At 37.6% G+C, this 21561-nt stretch overlaps 1 protein-coding gene across 4 annotated transcripts in view; it reads left to right on the forward strand.

Annotated features, from left to right (window-relative positions):
• Window positions 1–21561, forward strand: part of L3MBTL4 (L3MBTL4, histone methyl-lysine binding protein) — a 449874-nt gene that overhangs the window by 91480 nt on the left and 336833 nt on the right. For all 4 annotated transcript variants that reach the window (XM_025365149.1, XM_025365146.1, XM_025365148.1 and 1 more), the window contains 2 exons: window positions 11515–11573; window positions 11914–12016. In XM_025365149.1, coding sequence (XP_025220934.1) covers window positions 11945–12016 — 72 coding nt within the window. In that variant the 5' untranslated portion in view covers window positions 11515–11573; window positions 11914–11944. The remainder of the gene's footprint in view (window positions 1–11514; window positions 11574–11913; window positions 12017–21561) is intronic.

Raw genomic sequence — 21561 nt, forward strand, 5'->3', positions numbered from 1 at the left:
ATATGCTACCCCTAATGTTGCATTTTTGTTTTAAATATTCAAATATGTAGTGAAGTGTAGAGAGTAAGAAAATGAACCACTGTACGCTGGCTGTCCAGATTTAATCATCTCAGTATTTTGCCACACTTGCTTCTGCTGTTTGAAAGAAACAAAGCATTGCAATTACACTGGAAGTCTCCTGTCCCCAAACCTGTGTATCTTCACCCCTCCTGAGATGTAAGTGCTGTGCTGTCGGTTTCATTTTCAGCAGTGTTGTTGCATTTTAACCTGATGTGTGTGTGTGTGTGTATATCTGAAAGCAAACATTACATAAATGATGTATGGTATGTATCATCCTGCACCCTGTTCTTTTGATTCAAATATATTTTATAGAGTTATCTGTGATAGAATATATATCACTGTAACTCATTTAAGTGCTGTATAATATTCCATTTTTAAATATATCACAATTTATTTGTTCATTTTCCTATTGATGGGTGTTTGGGTATTATCATATATTTCTTGTTACAGACAAAAGCCACGATAAACATTGTACCTTTTGCACATGTGCTAGAGGTTTTCTATCTATCTAGAAACAGCCAGGTTCTAGGCATGCATAGTTCCAGCCTTACTCAGCTTTATTAGATATTCCCAAGTGCTTCATCAAGTAGGTGTACCAATTTTCACCTCCTCAGCAGGATGTGAGAACTCCTGGTGCTTGCATCACACTCACTTCAACACTTGGTGAGCCTTACTTTTACCAGTCATATTCCTGGCTAGAGGAGGATATTTACGTTTAATATGCATTTCCCTGCTTTCTAGTAATAGTGTGTTTCTTTTCCTGTATTTATTATTTTTCCTTTTTCTAAGTGTTGCCTGTATTCTTTTACAGTTATTTTGCCTGGTACATAACTGAAAGATCATGTATTGTAGCTATTACAGTTAAATCAGTGTCATTGGGAGGAGTAGACAAATTAATGCACATACAATGTTTAATGTACTCTCTGTCCTATAGTAAGAAGAAGTTAATATTGCTGACGCCCCTGGAATGCCCAATAATGACATCAACAATAAAGATACTTATCAGTGGAACAGAACTTCAGACCTGGGCAACCATTCTACATTCCTCTTACATTGTAGCCGTGCAGTTGGATATGAAAAGTAAGCTCCAGTAGATGATGACGTCTCATAGCCCAGAGTGGGAAGCAGCCTTTCCTCCCCTACTCATTATCCATCTCTCTTGCTCATAGAACGCTGCTTTCCTTTAGGGGAATGATGAGAGAGGACTTAGGGTTTTCCAGGAGGCAGATCCTCCATTTCCCCATTGCTTTGTCCAAGAGTGCAGGAAGAAGATCTAAGACTGGTCAATTGGATGCTCTTTCCCAGGGCTTCGGCTTGAGAGAGCGAGACTCTAGCAAGAAGGGAACAGGTATCAGTTCACTGATTCCAGGGGCGTCAGCAGTGAAAGAAATGGGGTGCCTTGCTGATCAGGCTGGTTTAGCCATGGGATGTTTGGTCTGCCATCTGCTTTCTTGACCCCTTTGTTTCTGTCTGATCTTGAGTCTCCAAAGGTCATTATAGCACACAGTATGCTTTTGTGTCCATAGCTTGGCTCCCGCTTATAAGTGAGAACGTGTGGTATTTGGTTTTCCATTCCTGAGTTATGTCACTTAGAATAATGTCCTACAGCTCCATCCAAGTTGCTGCAAAAGACATTAGCTCATTCATTTTTATGGCTGAGTGGTATTCCATGGTGTATATATACCACATTTTATTTATTCACCCACCGAACAATGGTACTTAGGTTGGTTCCATATCTTTGCAATTGTGAATCGTGCTTCAATAAACAGTGTATATGTCTTTTTGATATGACTTCTTTTCCTTTGAGTAGATACCCAGTAGTGGGATTGCTGAATTGAATAGTAGATCTTTTAGTTTTTTTAAGAACTCTCCACAGTGTTGTCCATAGAGGTTGTATTAGCTTACATTTCTGCAAGCAGTGTATAAATGTCCTCTTTTCGCCACATCCACACGAACATCTATTGTTTTATGATTTTTTTAAATAATAGCCATTCTTGTAGGAGTAAGGTGATATCTTACCGTGGTTTTAATTTGCATTTTCCTGATGATTAATGTTGTTGAGCACTTTTTCATATGTTTGTTGGCTGCCTTTTGAGAAATGTCTAATCACGTCATCTGCCCAGTTTTTGATGGGATTATTTGTTTTTTTCTTGCTGACTTGTTTGTGTTCCTTGTAGATTCTGGATATTAGTCCTTTGTTGGATGCATAGTTTGCAAATATCTTCTTCTATTCTGTGGGTTGTCTGTTTATTCTGTTGATTATGCCTTTTGCTGTACAGAAGCTTTTTTTGCTTAATTAGGTCCTATTTATTTATTTTTGTTTTTGTTACATTTGCTTTTGGGGTTGTAGTCGTAAATTTTCTGCCTAGGCCAGTGTCTGCAAAAGATTTTCCAGGTTATGTTGTAGAATTTTCACAGCTTCAGGTTGTAGACTTAAGTCTTTGGTTATCTTTAGCTGATTTTTGTGTAAGGTGAGAGAGAGGGATCCTGTTTTGTTCTTCTACATGTGGCTATCCAGTTTTCTCAGCACCATTTATTAAATAGGGTGGCCCTTCCCCAGTTATGTTTTTGTATCCTTTGTTGGTTGTATTTGGCTTTATTTCTGGGTTCTCTATACTGTTACATTGGTCCGCATGCCTATTTTTATACCAGTACCATGCTGTTTGGGTAACTATAGCCTTTTAGTACAATTTGAAGTTGAGTAATGTGATACCTCTGGATTTATTATTTTTGCTTAGGGTTGCTTTGGTTATTTGGCCCCATTTTTGGTTTCATGTGAATTTTAGGATTGTTTTTACTAATTCTGTGAAAAATAATGTTGGTATTTAGGTAGGAATTACATTGAATTTGTAGAGTGTTTTGAGCAGTATGGTCATTTTTATGATATTGATCCTTCCAATTCATGAACATGGGATGTATTTCCATTTGTGTCATCTGTGATTTCTTTCAGCAGTGTTTTGTAATTCTCTTCGTAGAGATTGTTCATCTCCTTGGTTGTGTGCAGCTATTGTAAAGGGGTTCGAGTTCCTGATTTGATTCTGCTTCGTCGCTGTTGGTGTATAGCAGTGCTATTGACTTACATACCTTGATTTTGTAACCTGAGACTTTACTGCATTAATGTATCAAATCTAGGAGACTTTTGGAGAAGTCTTTAGGGTTTTTTTAGATACACAGTCATTTGTTTTGATTTTGTCTCTTCCAATTTGGATGCTCTTTATTTCTTCCTCTTGACTGATTGCTCTGGCTATGATTCCAATACTCTGTTGAGTAGAAGGGATGAAAGCGGGCATCCTTGTTTTATTTCTCAAGGATGAATGCTTTCAACTTTTCCCCATTTAGTATGATGTTGTCTGTAAATTTGTCATACATGGCTCTTGTTATTTTGAGGTGTGTCCATTCTACGTCTAGTTTGTTGAGGGTTTTTATCATAAAGGGATACTGGAGTTTTTGCAGTTTGTTTTTTCTACCTATATTGAAATGATCATATGGCTTTTGTTTTTAATTCTGTTTATGTCATATATTACATTTATTAACTTTCATGTGTTAAACCATCCCTCCATTTCTGGAATAAAACCCACTTGTTCATGGTGTATTATCTTTTGACATGCTGTTAGATTTGGTTAGCTAGTGTTTTGTTGAGGATGTTTGCATCTATGTTCATCAGGGATATTGATCTGCAGTTTTCTTTTCCTTTATTTATTTATTTTTTTGATATGCCCTTTCCTGGTTTTGATATTAGTGTTACTGGCTTCCTAGAATGAGTTAGGAAGGATTTCCTCTTTCTCAGTCTTTCAGAATAGTTTCAGTGGGATTGGCACCAGTTCTTCAAACATCTGGTAAAATTCAGCTGTGAATTCATCTGGCTCTGTGCTTTTTTTGTTGACATTTTAAATATTACTGGTTCAAACTCATTGCTTGTTATTGGTCTGTTCAGGGTTTCTATTTCTTCCTGATTTAATCTAGGAGGTTGTATGTTTCTAGGAATTTATCCATTTCCTCTAAATTTTCTAGTTTGTGTGCACAGAGGTGTTAATATAGTCTCAAATGATTTTATATATTTCTATGGTTTTTGTTGTAATATCTTCATTTTCATTTCTAATTGAGTTTATTTGAATCTTTTCCTTTTTATGGTTAGTATTACTAATAATGGTCTATCAATTTTGTTCATATTTTCAAAGAAGCAGCTTTTTGTTTAATTGACTTTTTTTGCTGTTGTTGTCTCTGTTTCACTTAGTTCTGCTCTGATGTTTGTTGTTCCTTTTCTTCTGCTAGGTTTGGGTTTAGTTCTTCTTTCTGTAGTTCTTTGAGATGTGACATTAGGTTGTCAATTTGTGAACTTTCAGACATTCTTATGGTCATTAACATTGTAAACTATACTCTTAGCATTACTTTTGCTCTATCCCAGAGGTATTAATAATCTGTGTCACTGTTGTCACTCATGTCAAAGAATTTTTAAATTTCCATCTTGGTTTCATTGTTAACCTCAAAATAATTCATGGGCAGATTGTTTAATTTCCATGTATTTATATTGTTTTGAGTGTTCTTTTTTGAGTTAATTTCCAATTTTATTCTACTGTGGTCTGAGAAGATACTTAATATGCTTTTAATATTTTAAAATGTATCAAGACTTGTTTTGTGGCCTATTATATGGTCTATCTTGGAGAATGCTCCATATGCTGATGAGAAGAATGTATATTCTGCAGTTCTTTGGTAGAATGTTCTATAAATATATGTTAGGTTCATTTGTTCTGGCATGTAGTTTAATTCCATTGCTTCCTTGTTGACTTCTGTCTCAATGATCTGTCTAGTGCTGTCAGTGGAGTGTTGAAGTCCCCCAGTATTATTGTGTTGCTGTTCTATCTTATTTTTCCGGTCTAGTAGTAATTGTTTTATTAATCTGGGAGCTCCAGAGTTAGATTCATATAAATTTAGGATTGTAATATCCTCTTGTTGGATTGATCCTTTTATTATTATATAATGACCTTCGTTGTCTTTTTTTTTTACTATTATTGTTTGAAATTCTGTTTTATCTGACATAAGGATAGCAACTCCTGCTAGCTTTTGGTTTCCATTTGTGTGGAATATCTTTTTTCACCCCTTTACCTTGAATTTATATGAATTTTTACATATTAAGTGGGTTTCTTAAATATAGATATTTGGTTTGTGATTTTTCTATCCATTCTGCCAATCTGTATCTTTTAAGTGGAGCATTTACACCATTTACTTTCAACATTAATATTGAGATGTGAGGTTCTGTTGCAGTCCTTATATTAATTGTTACCTAGATGGTTTGTTTTCTTATTGTGTTATTGTTTTATAGGCCCTGTGAGTTTTATGCTTTCAAGAGATTCTATTCTAGTGCATATTGAGCTTCTGTTTGAAGATTTATAACTCCTTTTAACATTTCTCATAAGGCTGGTCTGGTAATGACAAATTCCCTCGGCATTTGTTGGTCTGAAAATTACTTTATTTCTCCTTCATTTATGAAACTTAGTTTTGCTGTATATAGTATTCTTGGCTCTCAGTTATTCTGTTTAAGGAGGCTAAAAATAAAATCCAAATTCCTTCTGGCTTTTAAGATTTCTGCCAAGAAGACTGCTGTTAGTTTGATAGATTTTTCTTTATATGTTACCTGTTGCATTTTGTCTCACTGCTCTTAGAATTCTTTCCTTCATGTTCATTAGATAGCTTGATGACTATATACCTTGGTGATGTTCTTTTTGCAGTGAGTCTCCCAGGAATTTTTTGAGCTTCTTGTGTCTGGACATCTAAATCTCTAGCAAGACCAGGGATGTATTCCTCTGTTATTCCATCAAATAATTTTTCTAAACATTTTGTTTTCTCTTCTCCTTCAGGAACACCAGTTATTTTTAGGATTGGACCTTTTACATAATCCCAAATTCCTTGGAGAGTTTGTTAATTCTTTTTGATTTATTTTTTAAATTTTTGTCTGATTGGGTGAACAAAAGCCTTATCTTCGAGCTCTGAAATTTTTTCTTTTACTTGGTCTAGTCTGTTGTTAAAACTTTCCACTGCATTTTTTAACTCCCTAAGTGTGTCTTTCATTTCCAGATGTTCTGATTGGTTTTTCTTTAAAATATCTGTCTGTGTATAACATTTTTCATTTATATCTTGAATTGTTTTTTTTCATTTCTTTATGTTGGTTTTCACCTTTCTCTGGTATATGCTTGAGTAGCCCAGTAATCAGCCTTTTGAGTTTTTTATGTGGTATTTCAGAAGGATGTGACTTTCATGTTAATAGTTTATTATAGCCTAATTTGGCTCTTGGTGCTTTTAGTGCTCAGTAATTTGTATGGGTTCCTTGGTTATAGTGAATCTTTGTATTGTGGCTTTCCCAGATGCCTGTTGTAGCACCAATGTGCTCAGTGTGTGAACAAGTTCAGCATCTCCTATGGGGTTGGAATGGCAGAGATCTCTTGAAGCTTATCTTGTTTCCCCACAGTGTGTACGTATGTATGTACATATGTATGTATGTATGTATATATGTATTTATTTTGTCCCAGTATTTTATTTATTTACTGGGTTGAATAGTTAAAGCTTCAGGCCAGTAGGGAAAGTATCCCTGGGTAGAAACTGGTTTTGGCTAAAGCAGGTGGGTAAATGCAGTACCCAATAGTGGGCAGATGTCCCAACCTTGATAGAGGTGGCTGGGGGAGCTTTCAGTGAAAAACACTGAGGTCTTATCAGGGGGAAGGGTGGGAGCCACCTTATTTCTTCTGCTAGGCCAGCAGGAAAGTGATCCAACTCCCAGATGCACTCCTGACCCAATGTTCCAGCTATTCATATCAGACAGGCACCTGTTTTCATGTCTAGGAATGTTGATGTTCCAAGTATAGAGGAGTTGTGATTCCACTTCTTGTGCAAGCCTGAATTTGGAGGGCACTCCTACTGTGAGGATGCTGTCACCCTAAAGTGTTCCAGAAAGGCTGTCTATAGATACACTCATGTCAGGCTCTTATAGGAGAAGCCCCAGCTGTGTTTGTGGTAATGGATAAGAGAGAAAAGAAGTCCCCTTCTCCAAGACCCTTCATGAGCACCAGCATTGCACTCATGCCTCTCCTGAAAGAAACTTCCCACAAGCAGAATGTTCTGGGACTCAAGGCCTGGTATCCAGACTCTTTTGTCCCATGGGGTGTTCCCTGGATGTGGTGTACTTCCCCTTCCACTAGAAGTTGGAGTCCCTGAGAGCCCGACCACTGTTAACACTGCTATTCCTCTGTGGAGCCACCCATGGGGCTGCCAAATTTCGGGCTGGTGCTGAAGATTATCTGCAAGAGGTCCAGTGATGTGACCTGTCCTTATGTCTCCCAGCAGTGGGCACCAGCACTAGCTCTGATGGGGGTGGCAGGGGAGTGACATAGACTCAGTGAGAGTAATGTAATTGTTTAGAAAATTCTGAGTTTCAGTCAACCTCTGTGATACCCTTTGGACCCTGAATCTTGGGACTTACCGTGCTATTCTCATAAAGTATTATGTAAGACTTATGGGTGCAGAATTAATACATAATTAACTATCAGTATTTTAAGATTCCAAAATAGGTAATAAAGGCAAAATTTTAAAAAAATGAGAGCCGGTGGCTACCATGACATAAGTAAAGTGACAATAAAGAGCCACTATGCAGATAGGCTCCACATGAGGGCCAGTGGTTCCCACAGGAAGTTTGTTGTCAGTTTCTGCCTTAAATCATGTATGTTTTACGTGATTTATGTTTTACATGTTTTACATGTTTGTATGTAGCAGGGATTTGGCTAGTGTACTGAGTGGTTAAGTTTCAGATAACTAAACTTATAATATAGTTACAAAAGCTACAGCATAGTATGGTGTTCAAAGATGGACCCCAGAATTCTACTGTCTGGCTACTTGTCTGTTATATAACCTTGGACAAGTTACTTAACCCCTTGGTGTTTCCTCTTCTGTGAAATGAGGGCGACAGTGGTATACATATTGTTGGGCTGTCATAAGTATTAATTGAAAGTGTATGTGTAGAGGGCTGATAGCTCTGCCTGGTACATTAGTACTCAAGTAATGTTAGCTATTATTAATGCCATTAAGAAGGATCAATAATTCACGCATAAGTTATCAAAATTCATTCACTTGTAATCATTTATTAATAATTCATTCACTTGTAATCATTTATTAATTTATTCAAACATTATGTATTATTAACATCAAGTATCAACCAGATGAATAAATTCTAGGCTGGCAATATCTTTGAAATAGTGGGAAATCAGTACAGTGATCAGAAATTTGTATTCGATATTTTGGTGTTAAACTCATTTAAGATCTGCGCAGTGTCCTAGAACCACCAGAAATGTTCTTTCACCGTGCATGTTGTTAGACCTATTGTCCCTCCTGTGAACACCCAGGCCACTCTGTCATTTTTTAATGGCATGTGTTACATTTCTTATTAATTTATGTATGTTTCTTACCCATATGGTACCATATGATTTATTGTTTAAACTGGGATATTTTGGGGAGTGAAAGCAGTGCTGTTAATCCTTATGCCAGGATGAGTGGCAGAAGGCAGACGTACCTTGGGTTATCCAGGACATATGGCTGCTATACTTATCTCCCTTTAGAGGGTGTGTGATTAATCGGCTTCATATTCCTCAAGGTACCTGTAACTATACTGGTGATTAATAGATGATCAATAAAATGTTTTTGAAAGAATTACCAAATAGCACCTGGACATAGACAGATAGTGAATTATTTTAGTTATTTATAGACTCCTTCCATTTGAAATATTCAGATGCTTTCTAAGTATCAGTCTAATTTATCTCCTTAGTATTTGGCAACATGCAGACAGAGAATTCTACTGTGAAGGGAAATTAAACTGATTTAGAGAATTAAATTGAAAAATTAGTACACTATTTTCAATTTTTACACAGAAACACAAAACATTTATATGTAGTTATCTATGTTGTTTTTTTAAAATCTAAAACACTATTTAGAAGCTTCTCTAATTAAAATCACTGAACATCACCTTGTCTATGTTAGGTGGTGCTTGGGCACTGTCACAAAGCCAGGGGACACTGAGCGCAGCTTAGTGTAGTTGGTACATGCCTTTACTTACCCTGGATAATGTGTTTCCTTGATGTGTTTTATAATTTGATATTATTCTCTTTTTTTACTCCAAAAACTTTATATATGTTTTCAAAGCTCAGCAAGGAGACACGTGGCTGATGTGACATTTGGGGCTTCCTGGGAGTAGGTCATATATTATGGACAATCAGAGTAATCCGTGTATTTTGATACCATGCCAAGGACATTAAGTTAGGTTTATTTCAAAAGAAATGTCCTATTTGGTTGGGTAGAATATGTTCTTTGCATTGACATTATAAAGGATTATACAAAATCTCTCTTTAAGCCTGTTTTTCTGTGTGTTAGACTATCTGTCTATCATCTATCTATCTGTCTATCTGTCTATCCATCCATCCATCCATCCATCTATCTGTCGTCCATCTGCATGTCATTCATCTCCTATGTATTTAATGGTATCTTGTATTTGATTCCCTTTTTGTCTGGCAGCAAAATCTTACATGGATTGTTCGGTGACTTTTATATTTTTGCTTTATTATTTCTAAATCCAGAGGAAATTCATTATTACCAAATTGCATGTTGAAATTTCTCCTCAAAGTATAAAAACTTTCATTTTTTCCCCCCGATATAAAATAATGTGAATTCAGGCTTTCTTGCTGTTTTAAACAATCAAGGTTATTGAGATAATTGCCAGAGATTAGCAAGGCAGATCACTTTGATGGTGAGGAGAAAAATGTCAGTAGCCAGATGATTTCAGTTTGACAAGCCGTGGGGTATTATTTGTCGTGAAAGGCAGGACAGCCTTGGCAGTGCTTGTGTCTTGTGCAATAATACTTTGCTACAGGCATCAAGTCTATGCTGTTCATTTGCATAGATGTTCAGAGAATTACCAGAAGCTAGGCATGAAAAATTGTATTTACATTCTTCAAAATGAATGTAATGTTATTGAATTTAGTACATAAGTGCCTGTCTTAAGAACATAAATATCATCTGACTAGAAGCAAAAGGATATGTGGGAAGGAAGTTTTTTTTGGTTTATTTTTTTGTTTTGTATATTAAAGAAAAAGGGAAAGGAATTAATTTTGAGAACTGTGCTCACTGTAGTCATACAGCATTATAAAAGATAATGTATGGATCAAGAAGTAATATTCACTGGATTTAAGGGCTTGAGGCTTCTCTGTAATTCAGAGAGACATGTTTATGTAGTTGAAGTCAATAAACACATACTGAGAGACTGCTGTGAGCCAGGTAATATCTAGATAGTGGAAAATAAGAATCAGTAATTCACAGTCCTTGTCATCAGGATGCTTACAGGCTCATAAAGGGAGGCATATCTGCAAACAAAAACTACAATAAAGGTATACACAAGAAATGCAATATAGAAAAGACACACTTGGTTTACTTGGAGCAGGAGGTAGGCAAGGAAGACCTTCTTGAAAGCTGTGAAGTCTCTTTTAGTGGGGTCAGAATGGACGAGTTAGAATTAGATAAGTTGAAAAAGGGAGTGCAGGCAATGGGGAAGGTGTTCAGAGGCTGAGGGACCAGCAGACATATGGAGTGGAGAAGCAGCAGGAACCTTGCTTTGCAAAGAACTTTAAGACCTTTGGATTGACTGCAACATAAAATTGGAAAGATCAGAGTTAATAGGAGTAGAGGAAGAAGGTAAATTCAATAAATGTTTAGTAAATTAAAAATCAACAAAACCTGATGGCAATATGTACGATGTGATATAAAGGATGAAATGATGGCAACTTCTAGTTCTCTGGCTCAGACATTAGCCGAGAAGGTAGTATTGTTTGAATGAGAAAAAGATGCATTTTCTCCTGGGATGATGCAGGCCAGTGACAGGTGAACTGTGGGTGTAGAGCCCACGGTGGATTTCAGCCTCCACTTGCCCCTTGGGTTGGTGCTCTTGGGTGATGTACAGTCTGAACAACCATAAGAGGAAGCTCTGGGAAAAATGGGTGGCCAGTTATCTGTGCAAATAGGAGAACCTAGAACTGGGAGGCAGTGTGGAGGAAGATGAGCTCGGTTGCAAATATGTTACATTTGCCATATTTGGAGTGTCATTGTTCAGGTGGAAATATCAATGAAGAAGTTGGATATATCATTGTAAAGCACTGGAGACTATAGATGATTTAGGGCTATTAAAAGTTTAAAAAAATTATATTTCAATTGTTAACATTATTTCAAAGTGAATGACTTTTGAATTATAGCTCCAGTGGAACTCATTTGGTATTGGTGGTTGGTTCTCCAAAATGGTTGACCTGCCCTATAAAAAAAAAACTCATTTCAAATAACTTTTCAAAGAATGTCTACCACTGTTTATGAATATACAGAAGAAGGGTCGTGATGAATTGAATTGGTGAAATTTTTTCTTATTTTCTGTTTCAGATTGTTGTGCTATGCCTTGTATGACTAAGACCTCTTACCAAGAATACCTGTCAGCCCATGTGAGTACAGAACCTGTGCAGTTTGATTGCAGTGAATCCTAATTGGTTAGGTCAGCTAAGCAAAAAAGCAAACATTTTATTCCAGATAAGACCAAAAGCAACAATATCTATTTTCCCCATTATATAAATTCTAGATGAGGTAGAAAACGCATTTCCTCCCCCTTGTCTTATTATTATATTAAGGACTATAAAACCAATTGCAAAATTTTTGTCAACTTATCAGGTTATTTATAGCAACCAATTATGAGAAGTATAATTGAAAGCAGTTTCTTGTTTGCTTCTGTAATTCTGAAGGGGTCACACCCCCATCCCCAACTTCTTATGTGACCCTGTTTTACAGAAAGCCACTGCCAAGGAGTGCAGGGGTGGCAATGAAACAGCCCAACAGGAAAAGGAAGCTTAATATGGATTCCAAAGAGCGTTTGGATCAGGACGGATGCTTGGTAAGATGTCACTCCTTGGAGCCTTCCTCACAGTGTGTGCTTGCTACCAAAATGCACCATGGAATAGTAGAGTTCACATAACCACACTGAGGGGCTTTTCAGTCACTGGAAACGATGCGGCTTCTGCTTGACTTTTATGCGTAGTGGTATAGAATATAAGTGTTATTAAAGTCTGATATATTTTAAAAGGTGATCTTAATTTTAAAGGTGAAAGGAGACCTTTTCTTTCACAAAGATGGAGGTAATCAATCATTTTCAAGTAAGAGAACGGAGGCTGTAAACTGCAGGGGGTTGTGTTAGGGTTCTCCAGAGAAACAGGACCCCCTAGGATGAGCGTATGTGTATATGTGTGTGATTTTTTTGTGTGTTTGTGTACACACACACACACACAGCGAGAGAGAGTGAGAGAGAGAGAGACTTATCTTAAAAAGAGGAATTTATCGAGGCGCGTCGTGGGGGCTGACATGTCTGAGACATGCGGGGCAGCCTGGCAGGTTGGAGGCCCAGGGAAGAGTTGGTGCTGCAGTCTTGAGTCCAGGTCAGTCTGCAGGCAGAATTCCTTCTTCCTCGGGGGATCTGTTTTTTCTCTTAATGCCTTCAACTGATTAAATGAGACCCACCCGCATTACAGGGTGATCTGATTTGTTCGAAGCCTGCTGATGTGAATGTTAATCATATCTAAAAGTATACCTTCACAGCAACATCTAGACACTTAGAAGGTATAATGTTCACTATGCCTGTAGTCACCGTGCCTGTTCTGTTTCCTTAGGACAGCTTTATGTATTCCTGCAAATTTAAAAGTTAGCAGAATGACCAGAAGACCTCCATGGTGACTATTTTTGGGGATGGTGGGCCATTACAGCATTCTCATCTGTGACCCTTCATTGGCTCTTAGCATTTATTTGGATGTGGATTTTGGGGTCTTCATGTGGTTTGTGGTTGTACATTTACACATTGCAGTTGCTGAAGTGACATCGTGTAATACATTTTCTTTTTGTTCAGTTCCAGGTTAGGTGTGGTTTGATGAACTCCAGACATTAAATGAGACATCTCAAGGAATGATCTGGTTTGAGGTTGGTTTCAAGGTGTTCAGAATAGGTCTATGTCAAACTCTGGAGCCATTCCCTCAGGACTAGCCTCACTGGGCAATAGGGTGATTAACACTGGGCCAGGGGCCAGTTCCCTGAGTCCAGATTGGTTGCTTTTCTTAGATCAGTTCCAGGAGAGTTTAGAGCTCTACATGTATAAAGGAAGAACTTGCTATTTAAGAGGTGTCTTGGACCAGATTTGAGCCGGCCTGCATCTGTCTTGGCTTAGGTGAAGATGCCATTGTTAGTGTTCTGCTGTGTCGTGGCCTCTGAGGAATGAGAGCGTGAGACTCAGGATTTGATGTGTTCAGAGTTATTCTGGGTACTTCTCCACATGTGGTCCCTGGACCAGCAGCATCAGCATCACCTGGAGGTTTGTTGGAAATGCAGATTCCTTGGCCCCAGTCCAGATCTTCTGAATCAGCTACTGTAGAGGTGGGGCCCAGCAATCTGTGTTCTAACAATCCAGGTGATTCTGATGCCCACTTATGTTTGAGAATCATTGTCCTAGGGAAGTGGCCAGATGCATCTTACCTGCTAGTATGTTACAGTTAATCAGTATTTTTCTTAAATTTTTTTGTTTTACATTTGAGACCACCTTCCCCCATCCACACATATTTTATATGAATTGTCAGTATCATTTCTCTTTAAGCTGCTGAGATTGTTACCACCCTATCTTAGTACTCTACAATCTGAGTATTTAACCTTTTGCCTCTTCTGCATTAACAAAAATCCCAATTTCCTCTTAAAGACCAACTCAGTTTCTAACTTAATCCTGATGTGTTTACTGTTATTTCTACCCCACGTTGGGATTTTCCCCTTATTGGACTCCAGCAGTGCTTAACACTGAGATACGCTTTCAGTGCAGGGCTTGTATAGTTAGATTTTCAAAAATATCTGTTAAATGATGTTCCTGGTGCTTAATGACATCTCCATGCAAATAAATTTTTTCAAATAATATTTTAAAGAGCCATATTCTTAGTTTACCTTTTGGGATGTTTGGGACATATTATTTTAAAGCATGTTCACATATCATTGAAAAGAGGCACATTTAGTCCACGTTGCACTGTCAGTTTGGGGCTCATTGCCAGTAACAATGTTCATTTTCATTAGTCAAATTTAACGGTTTAATATAGTAGGCTGTATTCACACCTGGGGCTGCATTCACTGTGGAAAGAAGGGTTGAGTCATGCTTGAATTTTGCTAGACTCCTTGAAATATTGGTAACATCCTTTATTTTGTGTGTTACCCTTCTGGTTTACAAGCGACATTTCTAGTCAACTAAATAACATCCCATTGGCAGATCATGCACATAAAACATCAAGCAAATGTACAGTTGGGTGTTTCTGAACATTTTCTTCTGAGATAGTAATTTCATACCTTGGATATCTAATAATTTTAGATGATAATATTAATATCTGTCAATGAATATTTCTAGACTAATTTTCTATGTATTTCTAGATAGAATTTAAAAAAATATTTTCTAATGCTTTTCAGAACATAGGCATATGGTTAAAAAATCAAACAGTACAGACAGGCAGTAAAGTAAGAATTAAATTATCTACCGTATCCCCTCACACATACACTAAACCCCTAAATATTTTCCTAACCATGTGACCACTATGTACAGTTTCTTGTATGTCTACATAGGAAAAGAAAACCAGCTAAAAATTCCAAACCTTTTCTGCACCTATACACATACATACACACATCCCAAATGCACTCACATTCTGCTTGTTGTTTTGCATCTTGCTTTTTTTGCACTTAATTATGAATGTTTTGGAGATACAGGTTTTATTATTTTCAGTGCTGCATAGTATTTCATTTTTATGAATGTGCCATAATTTATTTTAACAGTGCCCTACTGTGAACATTTAGATTATTTTAATTTTTGTGGTTATACACCATGTTATATCCAATGTTCTTATTCATATATCCTTTTTATATGTGAATGCTTTTGCAGTTCATTCATAAGTACTATCATAGCAGTGAAATTATTGTACCAAAGGGTATGCTTGTTTAAAATTTTGATAAACCACTCCATATCATCCTCCAAAGAGATCACCCTAGTTCATCCTCTCCCTAACACATCTGAGAGAGTGCCTCTTTTCCTTGGAATTTATTATATGTTTTACATCTTTATTTCTACCATATGGGTAAACCTCTGTTTATGATCTGGTCCCTGTAGTGCTGCTGCAGACTTGAAGAGGGTTTTTCTCTGTCCTTTTAGACTCCTTGACGTATTTTGTATTTTCACAACTTCTAACACAAAGATAAGTGTCATTTTTGGTGCCCTTTGCTAACTTTTTCTGCTCACCAGCTTCCTTTAGAATTGACTAGCAAAGTGTAGGCATATGGTGATTGGGGAAATGAAGTATTTTTTTTTCAGGGTTATTTCATTGATGTCTAGTGTATATGTGAGTGTTCTAGACACAAAACCCCAAAATAATAATACAGGCTGTGAAATTTCAAATTTGCTACATAAAAATGCAAGTTTCACAGATGAAAAAGGAAATTTTGTTTGAATGTATAAGAATGAAATATATGATCTCTGTGTATATAAAATATTTGATACTGAAAAAATGTTAATTCCCATTCTGTCTCTCCCTGTGAACCTCTTAACATCAATAGATCTTTATCTAAATAGTGAGTGATGAACTTTGAGAGATAGAAATATGAGACATTTTTCATTCTCAAAAGGATCTTAGAGTATTGCTGAATAAAGGAAAACTAACTTATGTAGAGTAATGGAGAACAACTAAGTACATGTGTAGCACATTAGTGCTCTAAGGTATGGTCACACTTCAGAGACAGGTAGAGTCATTGGGAGCTTGAGTCTGACCTTGAAGGATGAAGATTATCTAAGATATTTATCTTGAATGCATTGTTATTCTGTTGTAACAAACAGCTTTTAAATCCAACCTGATAAATCCAATCTGAGAGAATACAACTTTTTTTTTTTTTTTTTTTTTTGAGATGGAGTCTTGCTCTGTCACCAGGTTGGAGTGCAGTGGCGCAATCTTGGCTCACTGCAACCTCCGTCTCACAGTCCAAGCAATTCTCCTGCCTCAGCTTCATGAGTCGCTGGGACTACAGGTGTGCACCACCATGCCCAGCTAATTTTTTTTTGTATTTTTAATAGAGATGGAGTTTCACCATGTTGGCCAGCATGGTCTTGATCTCTTGACCTTGTGATCTGCCCGCCTCGACCTCCCAAAGTTCCAGGATTACAGGTGTGAGCCACTGCGCCTGGCCATATAACTTTTTAATATATTAACATCTAGATGCTCTGTAACCTTGAGAGGTAAGAAAGTTGAGGGATCAGAGCGGAGTTATCTGGGCCCCTTAAGGAGGCAGCATGAGCAAAGATATGGGGTTGGAAGAGAAGGTGACGTCTGTGATATATGGCAGGACCTTAATGACTTACCTGATTGGAGCAGATGTTGCTATTGGCAGTGTTAGTAGATGAGCATTGGGTGGGGTTGGGGCATGGGTCAGGAGATTCAGGTTTTATTTCTTGCTGTGCTGCTCATTAACTGCGTGGCCAAAGACAAGTCACTTCAGCGGACTGGGCTCAGCTTCTTTGTCTGTAGAACAACAGTCTTAGATCGCAAGATCTTTATGGGTATTTCCATTTCAGTAAGGATAAAGTTTGGTGTGCAATTAGATTGCAGGGTGACTGGGGTAGATCTGGCTGGTCACACTTAGTGAGGCTTGATGGCCGAGCGGAGGAAGTTGTACTTGCAGTGGTGGCCACTGGCCTTTAAAGAATGACATCAGGGGTCATGGTTGACCTCAACTTTTGCAGAGGGTAATGCAATCTTTCTGTAACATCCTTAAATAGATACTGAAAAAATGTTTGGGGTGAGTTTATTTTGGTTTCTATTTTTAAGTAATAGTTAATTCTTTACATGTTGTTGCCTCATAGAAGACTGATGTCAGTTTACAACAGCCAGTAAAATTCACTTACAGATGGTAAAAACCATGAGAAGGTGGTGTTTATAAGGCTATGTTAGATTTTTCACTTTTTGTTTTTGTATGTGTCTTAGCAAACACTTTAGAGAGATTTCATTTGGAGACTGTAGTTATATTATCAAGTATTTGAACAAAATGGAAGCATTTCATTCTCCCTGAGTGTGTCTGAATTCCAGTAGAGCAATGGAGAAAAGTCCCACAAATTTCTGTACTTTTATCCAAAAGGCGAATTCTATGTATCTTCAGTTTATATCCCACATTGGATTAGAGCAAAAAAGAAGTTGAAAAGTGGACTTGAACCAGCAGTTGAAATTCAAATAGCCATTTGTCACTGGGGTTATTAAATAGGATTTCACTGTTTTCTACAGTTCATGAAACCAATGTGTATCACCCTCTGGGCCACAGATAGCAGGTTCTTATGGAACAAGAACAGCAGGGTTCTCAAAAATTCTTGAGTGTTCAGGAGTCTTTGGTCTGACAGCAAAGGAGAGCAAAGGGGCATTATCTGGCAGTTCCAAGGTGATGAATGGAAATTGCCAAACCCAAGTCAGCAGCTGAAAATCCTTCGTTTTGTTCCCTTGATTGGAATTCATAGACAGAGAAATGTAGACACTAATTAATTAGGAAACGTCACTGTGCCTTGTAGTAAAAGCATATGATGCATCCAGTGCCAGCAGGAGGGAACAGAACATTAAGCCTTTTTGGTTATTTTCCCACTTCATAATCCTCTCTTCCAAAATGATGGATTTTAAACTGGTGAATGGAAATGTACCATAGCAAAGACTTACTTTATGTTCCTTAAACCATTATCTCCCTTTTTTGCAGAACACTATTTTTTTCTGGAACTTTATTTTCAGTTTTCAGAATTAAAGTTTGAAACCTCAGAAATCGCAGTAATGGTTTCATTTTTCGCAATTTGTATTGATTTCCTTTAGTGGTCTGTCTGCAAGGATAAGATAAAGTGCTAATTTTTTTCTTTTGTTTTTTAAAATTAATTCTCTGTTCATTAATAGCAGTGTAGATTTATTACCTTTATGAAATAATTAATTAGCTAGACAGAAGCAAAGAATGTTAAAGCTAGCAGGAACTTGGGAGAACATTTAGTCCAATTTATTTTAACAGGGGAGAAAAATCAAGTCTAGAGAATGTAGGTCATTTGTTCAAAGTTAAATAGCTTTTAGTGGTGGGTTGAGATTTGACCTTAGGTCACCTAGCCCTAAAATCAGCATTTTCCCTGCTCTATCATATGATACTAAATACTTTTCCATGTGTAAAATTGTTTAAACTTAGGTCACTCTGTTATAGATATATATGTTTATTCTGATATACACAATATAATCTTTCATGTATACATGTGCATGTTTACCTGTCTATAACCTTGATCCAACTAAAGAACATACAGACATTGGAAGCTTGGGCAATTTAAATCCAAAGTAAGAGGTAATGTTTTTGTGTGGAATATTTTTTTCTTTCTAGGCAGAATTTCAGTAGCAAATAAAGAAGTGTGAACCAAACACTCACTGAGTGACAGATAGCATATTATATATTTCTTTTTATTTTTGAACGATACAGTGATTATAAAAATGCTTCAGTAGCTGTAGTGTGAACATAATCAACTGTCGAATGCTGTTTATTTTTACTGTTTTAGGTTTTGCAGTAGAAGAGAGTCTCTTTGTTTTGAATTACATATGTAAATTTCCTGTGTATTGAGTGAATGAACAGGGGTGGAACTGGGGTAAAGTGCTACCATGGGAAGTTAGACCCAAGGCAGCAGTTCATCATCTCACTTGCAGCAGAACAGGGTAGATATGATTGCATGACTGTTCCACTCCCACTGCATGCCCTGCTAAAAGGTGGTAGCCTTGCCACTCACAGTGAGGGCCGTATGCTTTTGGCAGTAGCATCTGCTGGGAGCTTGTTGGAATCTGTAATCTAAGGCCCTACCCTAGAGCCACTGAATCAAGGTCTGCATTTTAGTAAGATTCCCAGATGATTCCAATGCATGTTAAAGTGTGAGAAACACTGGCTTATAGTACATTTTAGCAGAATGTTATTTTGTTAGTTGCACAAAGATATCCGTGATAACTTTGGATGTGAAATCTACCAGGCAGAAAAATTCTCTTTTTGAACCTTTCATTCTTGCCTTCATTCATCAAATATTTATTGACCTAGACTAGGTACCAGGCTATATTTTGGGGATGAAAGACAATTAAGACACTGATACGATTTGTTACTATACAAATTGTCTTTTATACCTTAAAGCCATAGACTTAAAAAAGGAACCAAAAAAAGGTAGAAAAATGAAATTAATAGTATTTATTTCATCAGTTAAAAACTAGTTTGCTGTCATTAAAATATTAGTATACCTGATTCGTTTTTGAAAACGTGGTTTAGAGCTTTGTGATACCATTATGTGCAGTCTGTATTTCTTTTTTTTTCTTTTTTTTTTCGAGACAGAGTTTTGCTCTTGTTGCCCAGGCTGGAGTGCAATGGCGTGATCTCAGCTCACTGCAACACACTCCGCCTTCCGGGTTCAAGCGATTCTCCTGTCTCAGCCTCCTGAGTAGCTGGGATTACAGGTGCCCACCACTACGCCCGGCTAACTTTTGGTATTTGTAGTAGAGACAAGGTTTCAGTATGTTGGCCAGGCTAGTCTCGAACTACTGACCTCAGGTGATCCTCCCGCCTCAGCCTTCCAAATGTGCAGTCTATTTTTTTTAGATTTGGTTTTTATGGTTGTCAAAGCTAGGGTGACCAAGCCTCCTCACTTGCCTACAACTAAGGAGTTTCCCCAGATGTGGGGCTTTTCAAAGTGCTATGAACAGGTCTGCCCCGTTCTGACTGGGACTGACAGCCACACTAGCCATAACTTAAAGAAATCTATCCCCAAACTGTACAGGAATAAATTGAAGAAATATTTGTTAGTCAGACTTACTAAATCATAGTACTCATTTTTCAGCAAAAGTTTTTGTGTAAATCAGCTGCTAAATTTTCACATTCTCTGATGATAATTAATTGTTCTTGGAAAGTAATGAAAACTATTCCATATTGGCCAGGCATGGTGGTGCACGCCTGTAATCCCAGCACTTTGGGAGGCCGAAGTGGGCAGATCACTTGAGGTCAGGAGTACGAGACCAGCCTGGGCAACATGGTGAAACCCCGTCTCTAGTAAAAATACAAAAATTAGCCGAGTGTGGTGGTGTGCACCTGTAATCCCAGCTGGAGGCTGAGGCAGGAGAATCACTTGAACCTGGGAGGCGGAGGTTGTAGTGAGCCGAGATTGTGCCATTGCACTACAGCCTGGGCAACAGAGCGAGACTTCATCTCAAAAACAAAAAACAAACCCAAAAAACTGTTGCATATTTATGTTTCCAAAAGTAAGTTCAAAGCCTGCTTGAAACCCTTCATTTAAAATATTTTAAAACTGGGAAATTCTGTTCCCGATTTTTAAGTACATAATTATTACAAGTTTTTTTTGTTTTTGTTTTTGTTTTTTTTGAGACAGAGTCTCACTCTGCCACTCAGACTGGAGTGCAGTGGCACGATCTTGGCTCACTGGAACCTTCACCTCCTAGATTCAAGCGATTCTTCTGCCTCAGCCTCCCGAGTAGCTGGGATTACAGGCGCATGCCTGCACATTCAGCTTATTTTTTCTTTTTTGTATTTTTAGTAGAGACAGAGTTTCACCATGTTAGGCAGGTTAGTTTCGAACTTCTTACCTTGTGACCTGCCTGCCTTGACCTCCCAAAGTGTTGGGATTACAGGTGTGAACCACCATGGCTGGCCACGGATTTTTAATAGGTGGAATATATTTTGATGGCCACAAAATGATGTAAATAAGACACATATCTGGATACCCACTTTCAAAGTGCTGTTTGTTATCATATCTTTCATAAAAGAAGCCACTTTCCTCGTCTTTGTTGAATGGTAAGTGTTCCTTTGAGAGTTGCAGTTAGAGCATGCCTTGCTTGTGCCATGAGGAGAGGCCGCACCATCTTGCTTGCTGTGTCTGCTTGTATTGTTCATCATACACAATTTATGGTTTCTTTTCAGGAATCTTTGAAGTCACTTGTCCATTCTATGAAGGTCAGTTTGGTTAAAATTAAAGCATTTTAACTGAGTACTTACAAACTGTAGTAGACCCAGATAGGCTGAAAGCAAAAGTAGGATGGAGGGTTTGGCTTCAGCGTGAACCAAGCCTCTTCTGTCAGCCACTCCTGTGTGACTGTGAGGCCCAGGGATCCACTCAGAGAAGGTACCTGTGTCAACCTCAACATTAACTGTTATCGAAGCTTCCTGTCTCTTATATTTTAGCCAGAAACAATACTTTTAATGAATTCCTTCCACGTCCAAATGGATCATGTGTGCCCCTCCTGGGCACCCACTGGAAGGCTCTGAGTACTGTGTGTATTGTCCCCCTCAGTGACAAGGATCTTCATAACTTTCCTTCCTACAAAAATGAACATTAGTTTTCAGTGTTTC

Source organism: Theropithecus gelada, chromosome 18 (genome assembly GCF_003255815.1).
Source record: "Theropithecus gelada isolate Dixy chromosome 18, Tgel_1.0, whole genome shotgun sequence".
Taxonomy (NCBI): Eukaryota; Metazoa; Chordata; class Mammalia; order Primates; family Cercopithecidae; genus Theropithecus; species Theropithecus gelada.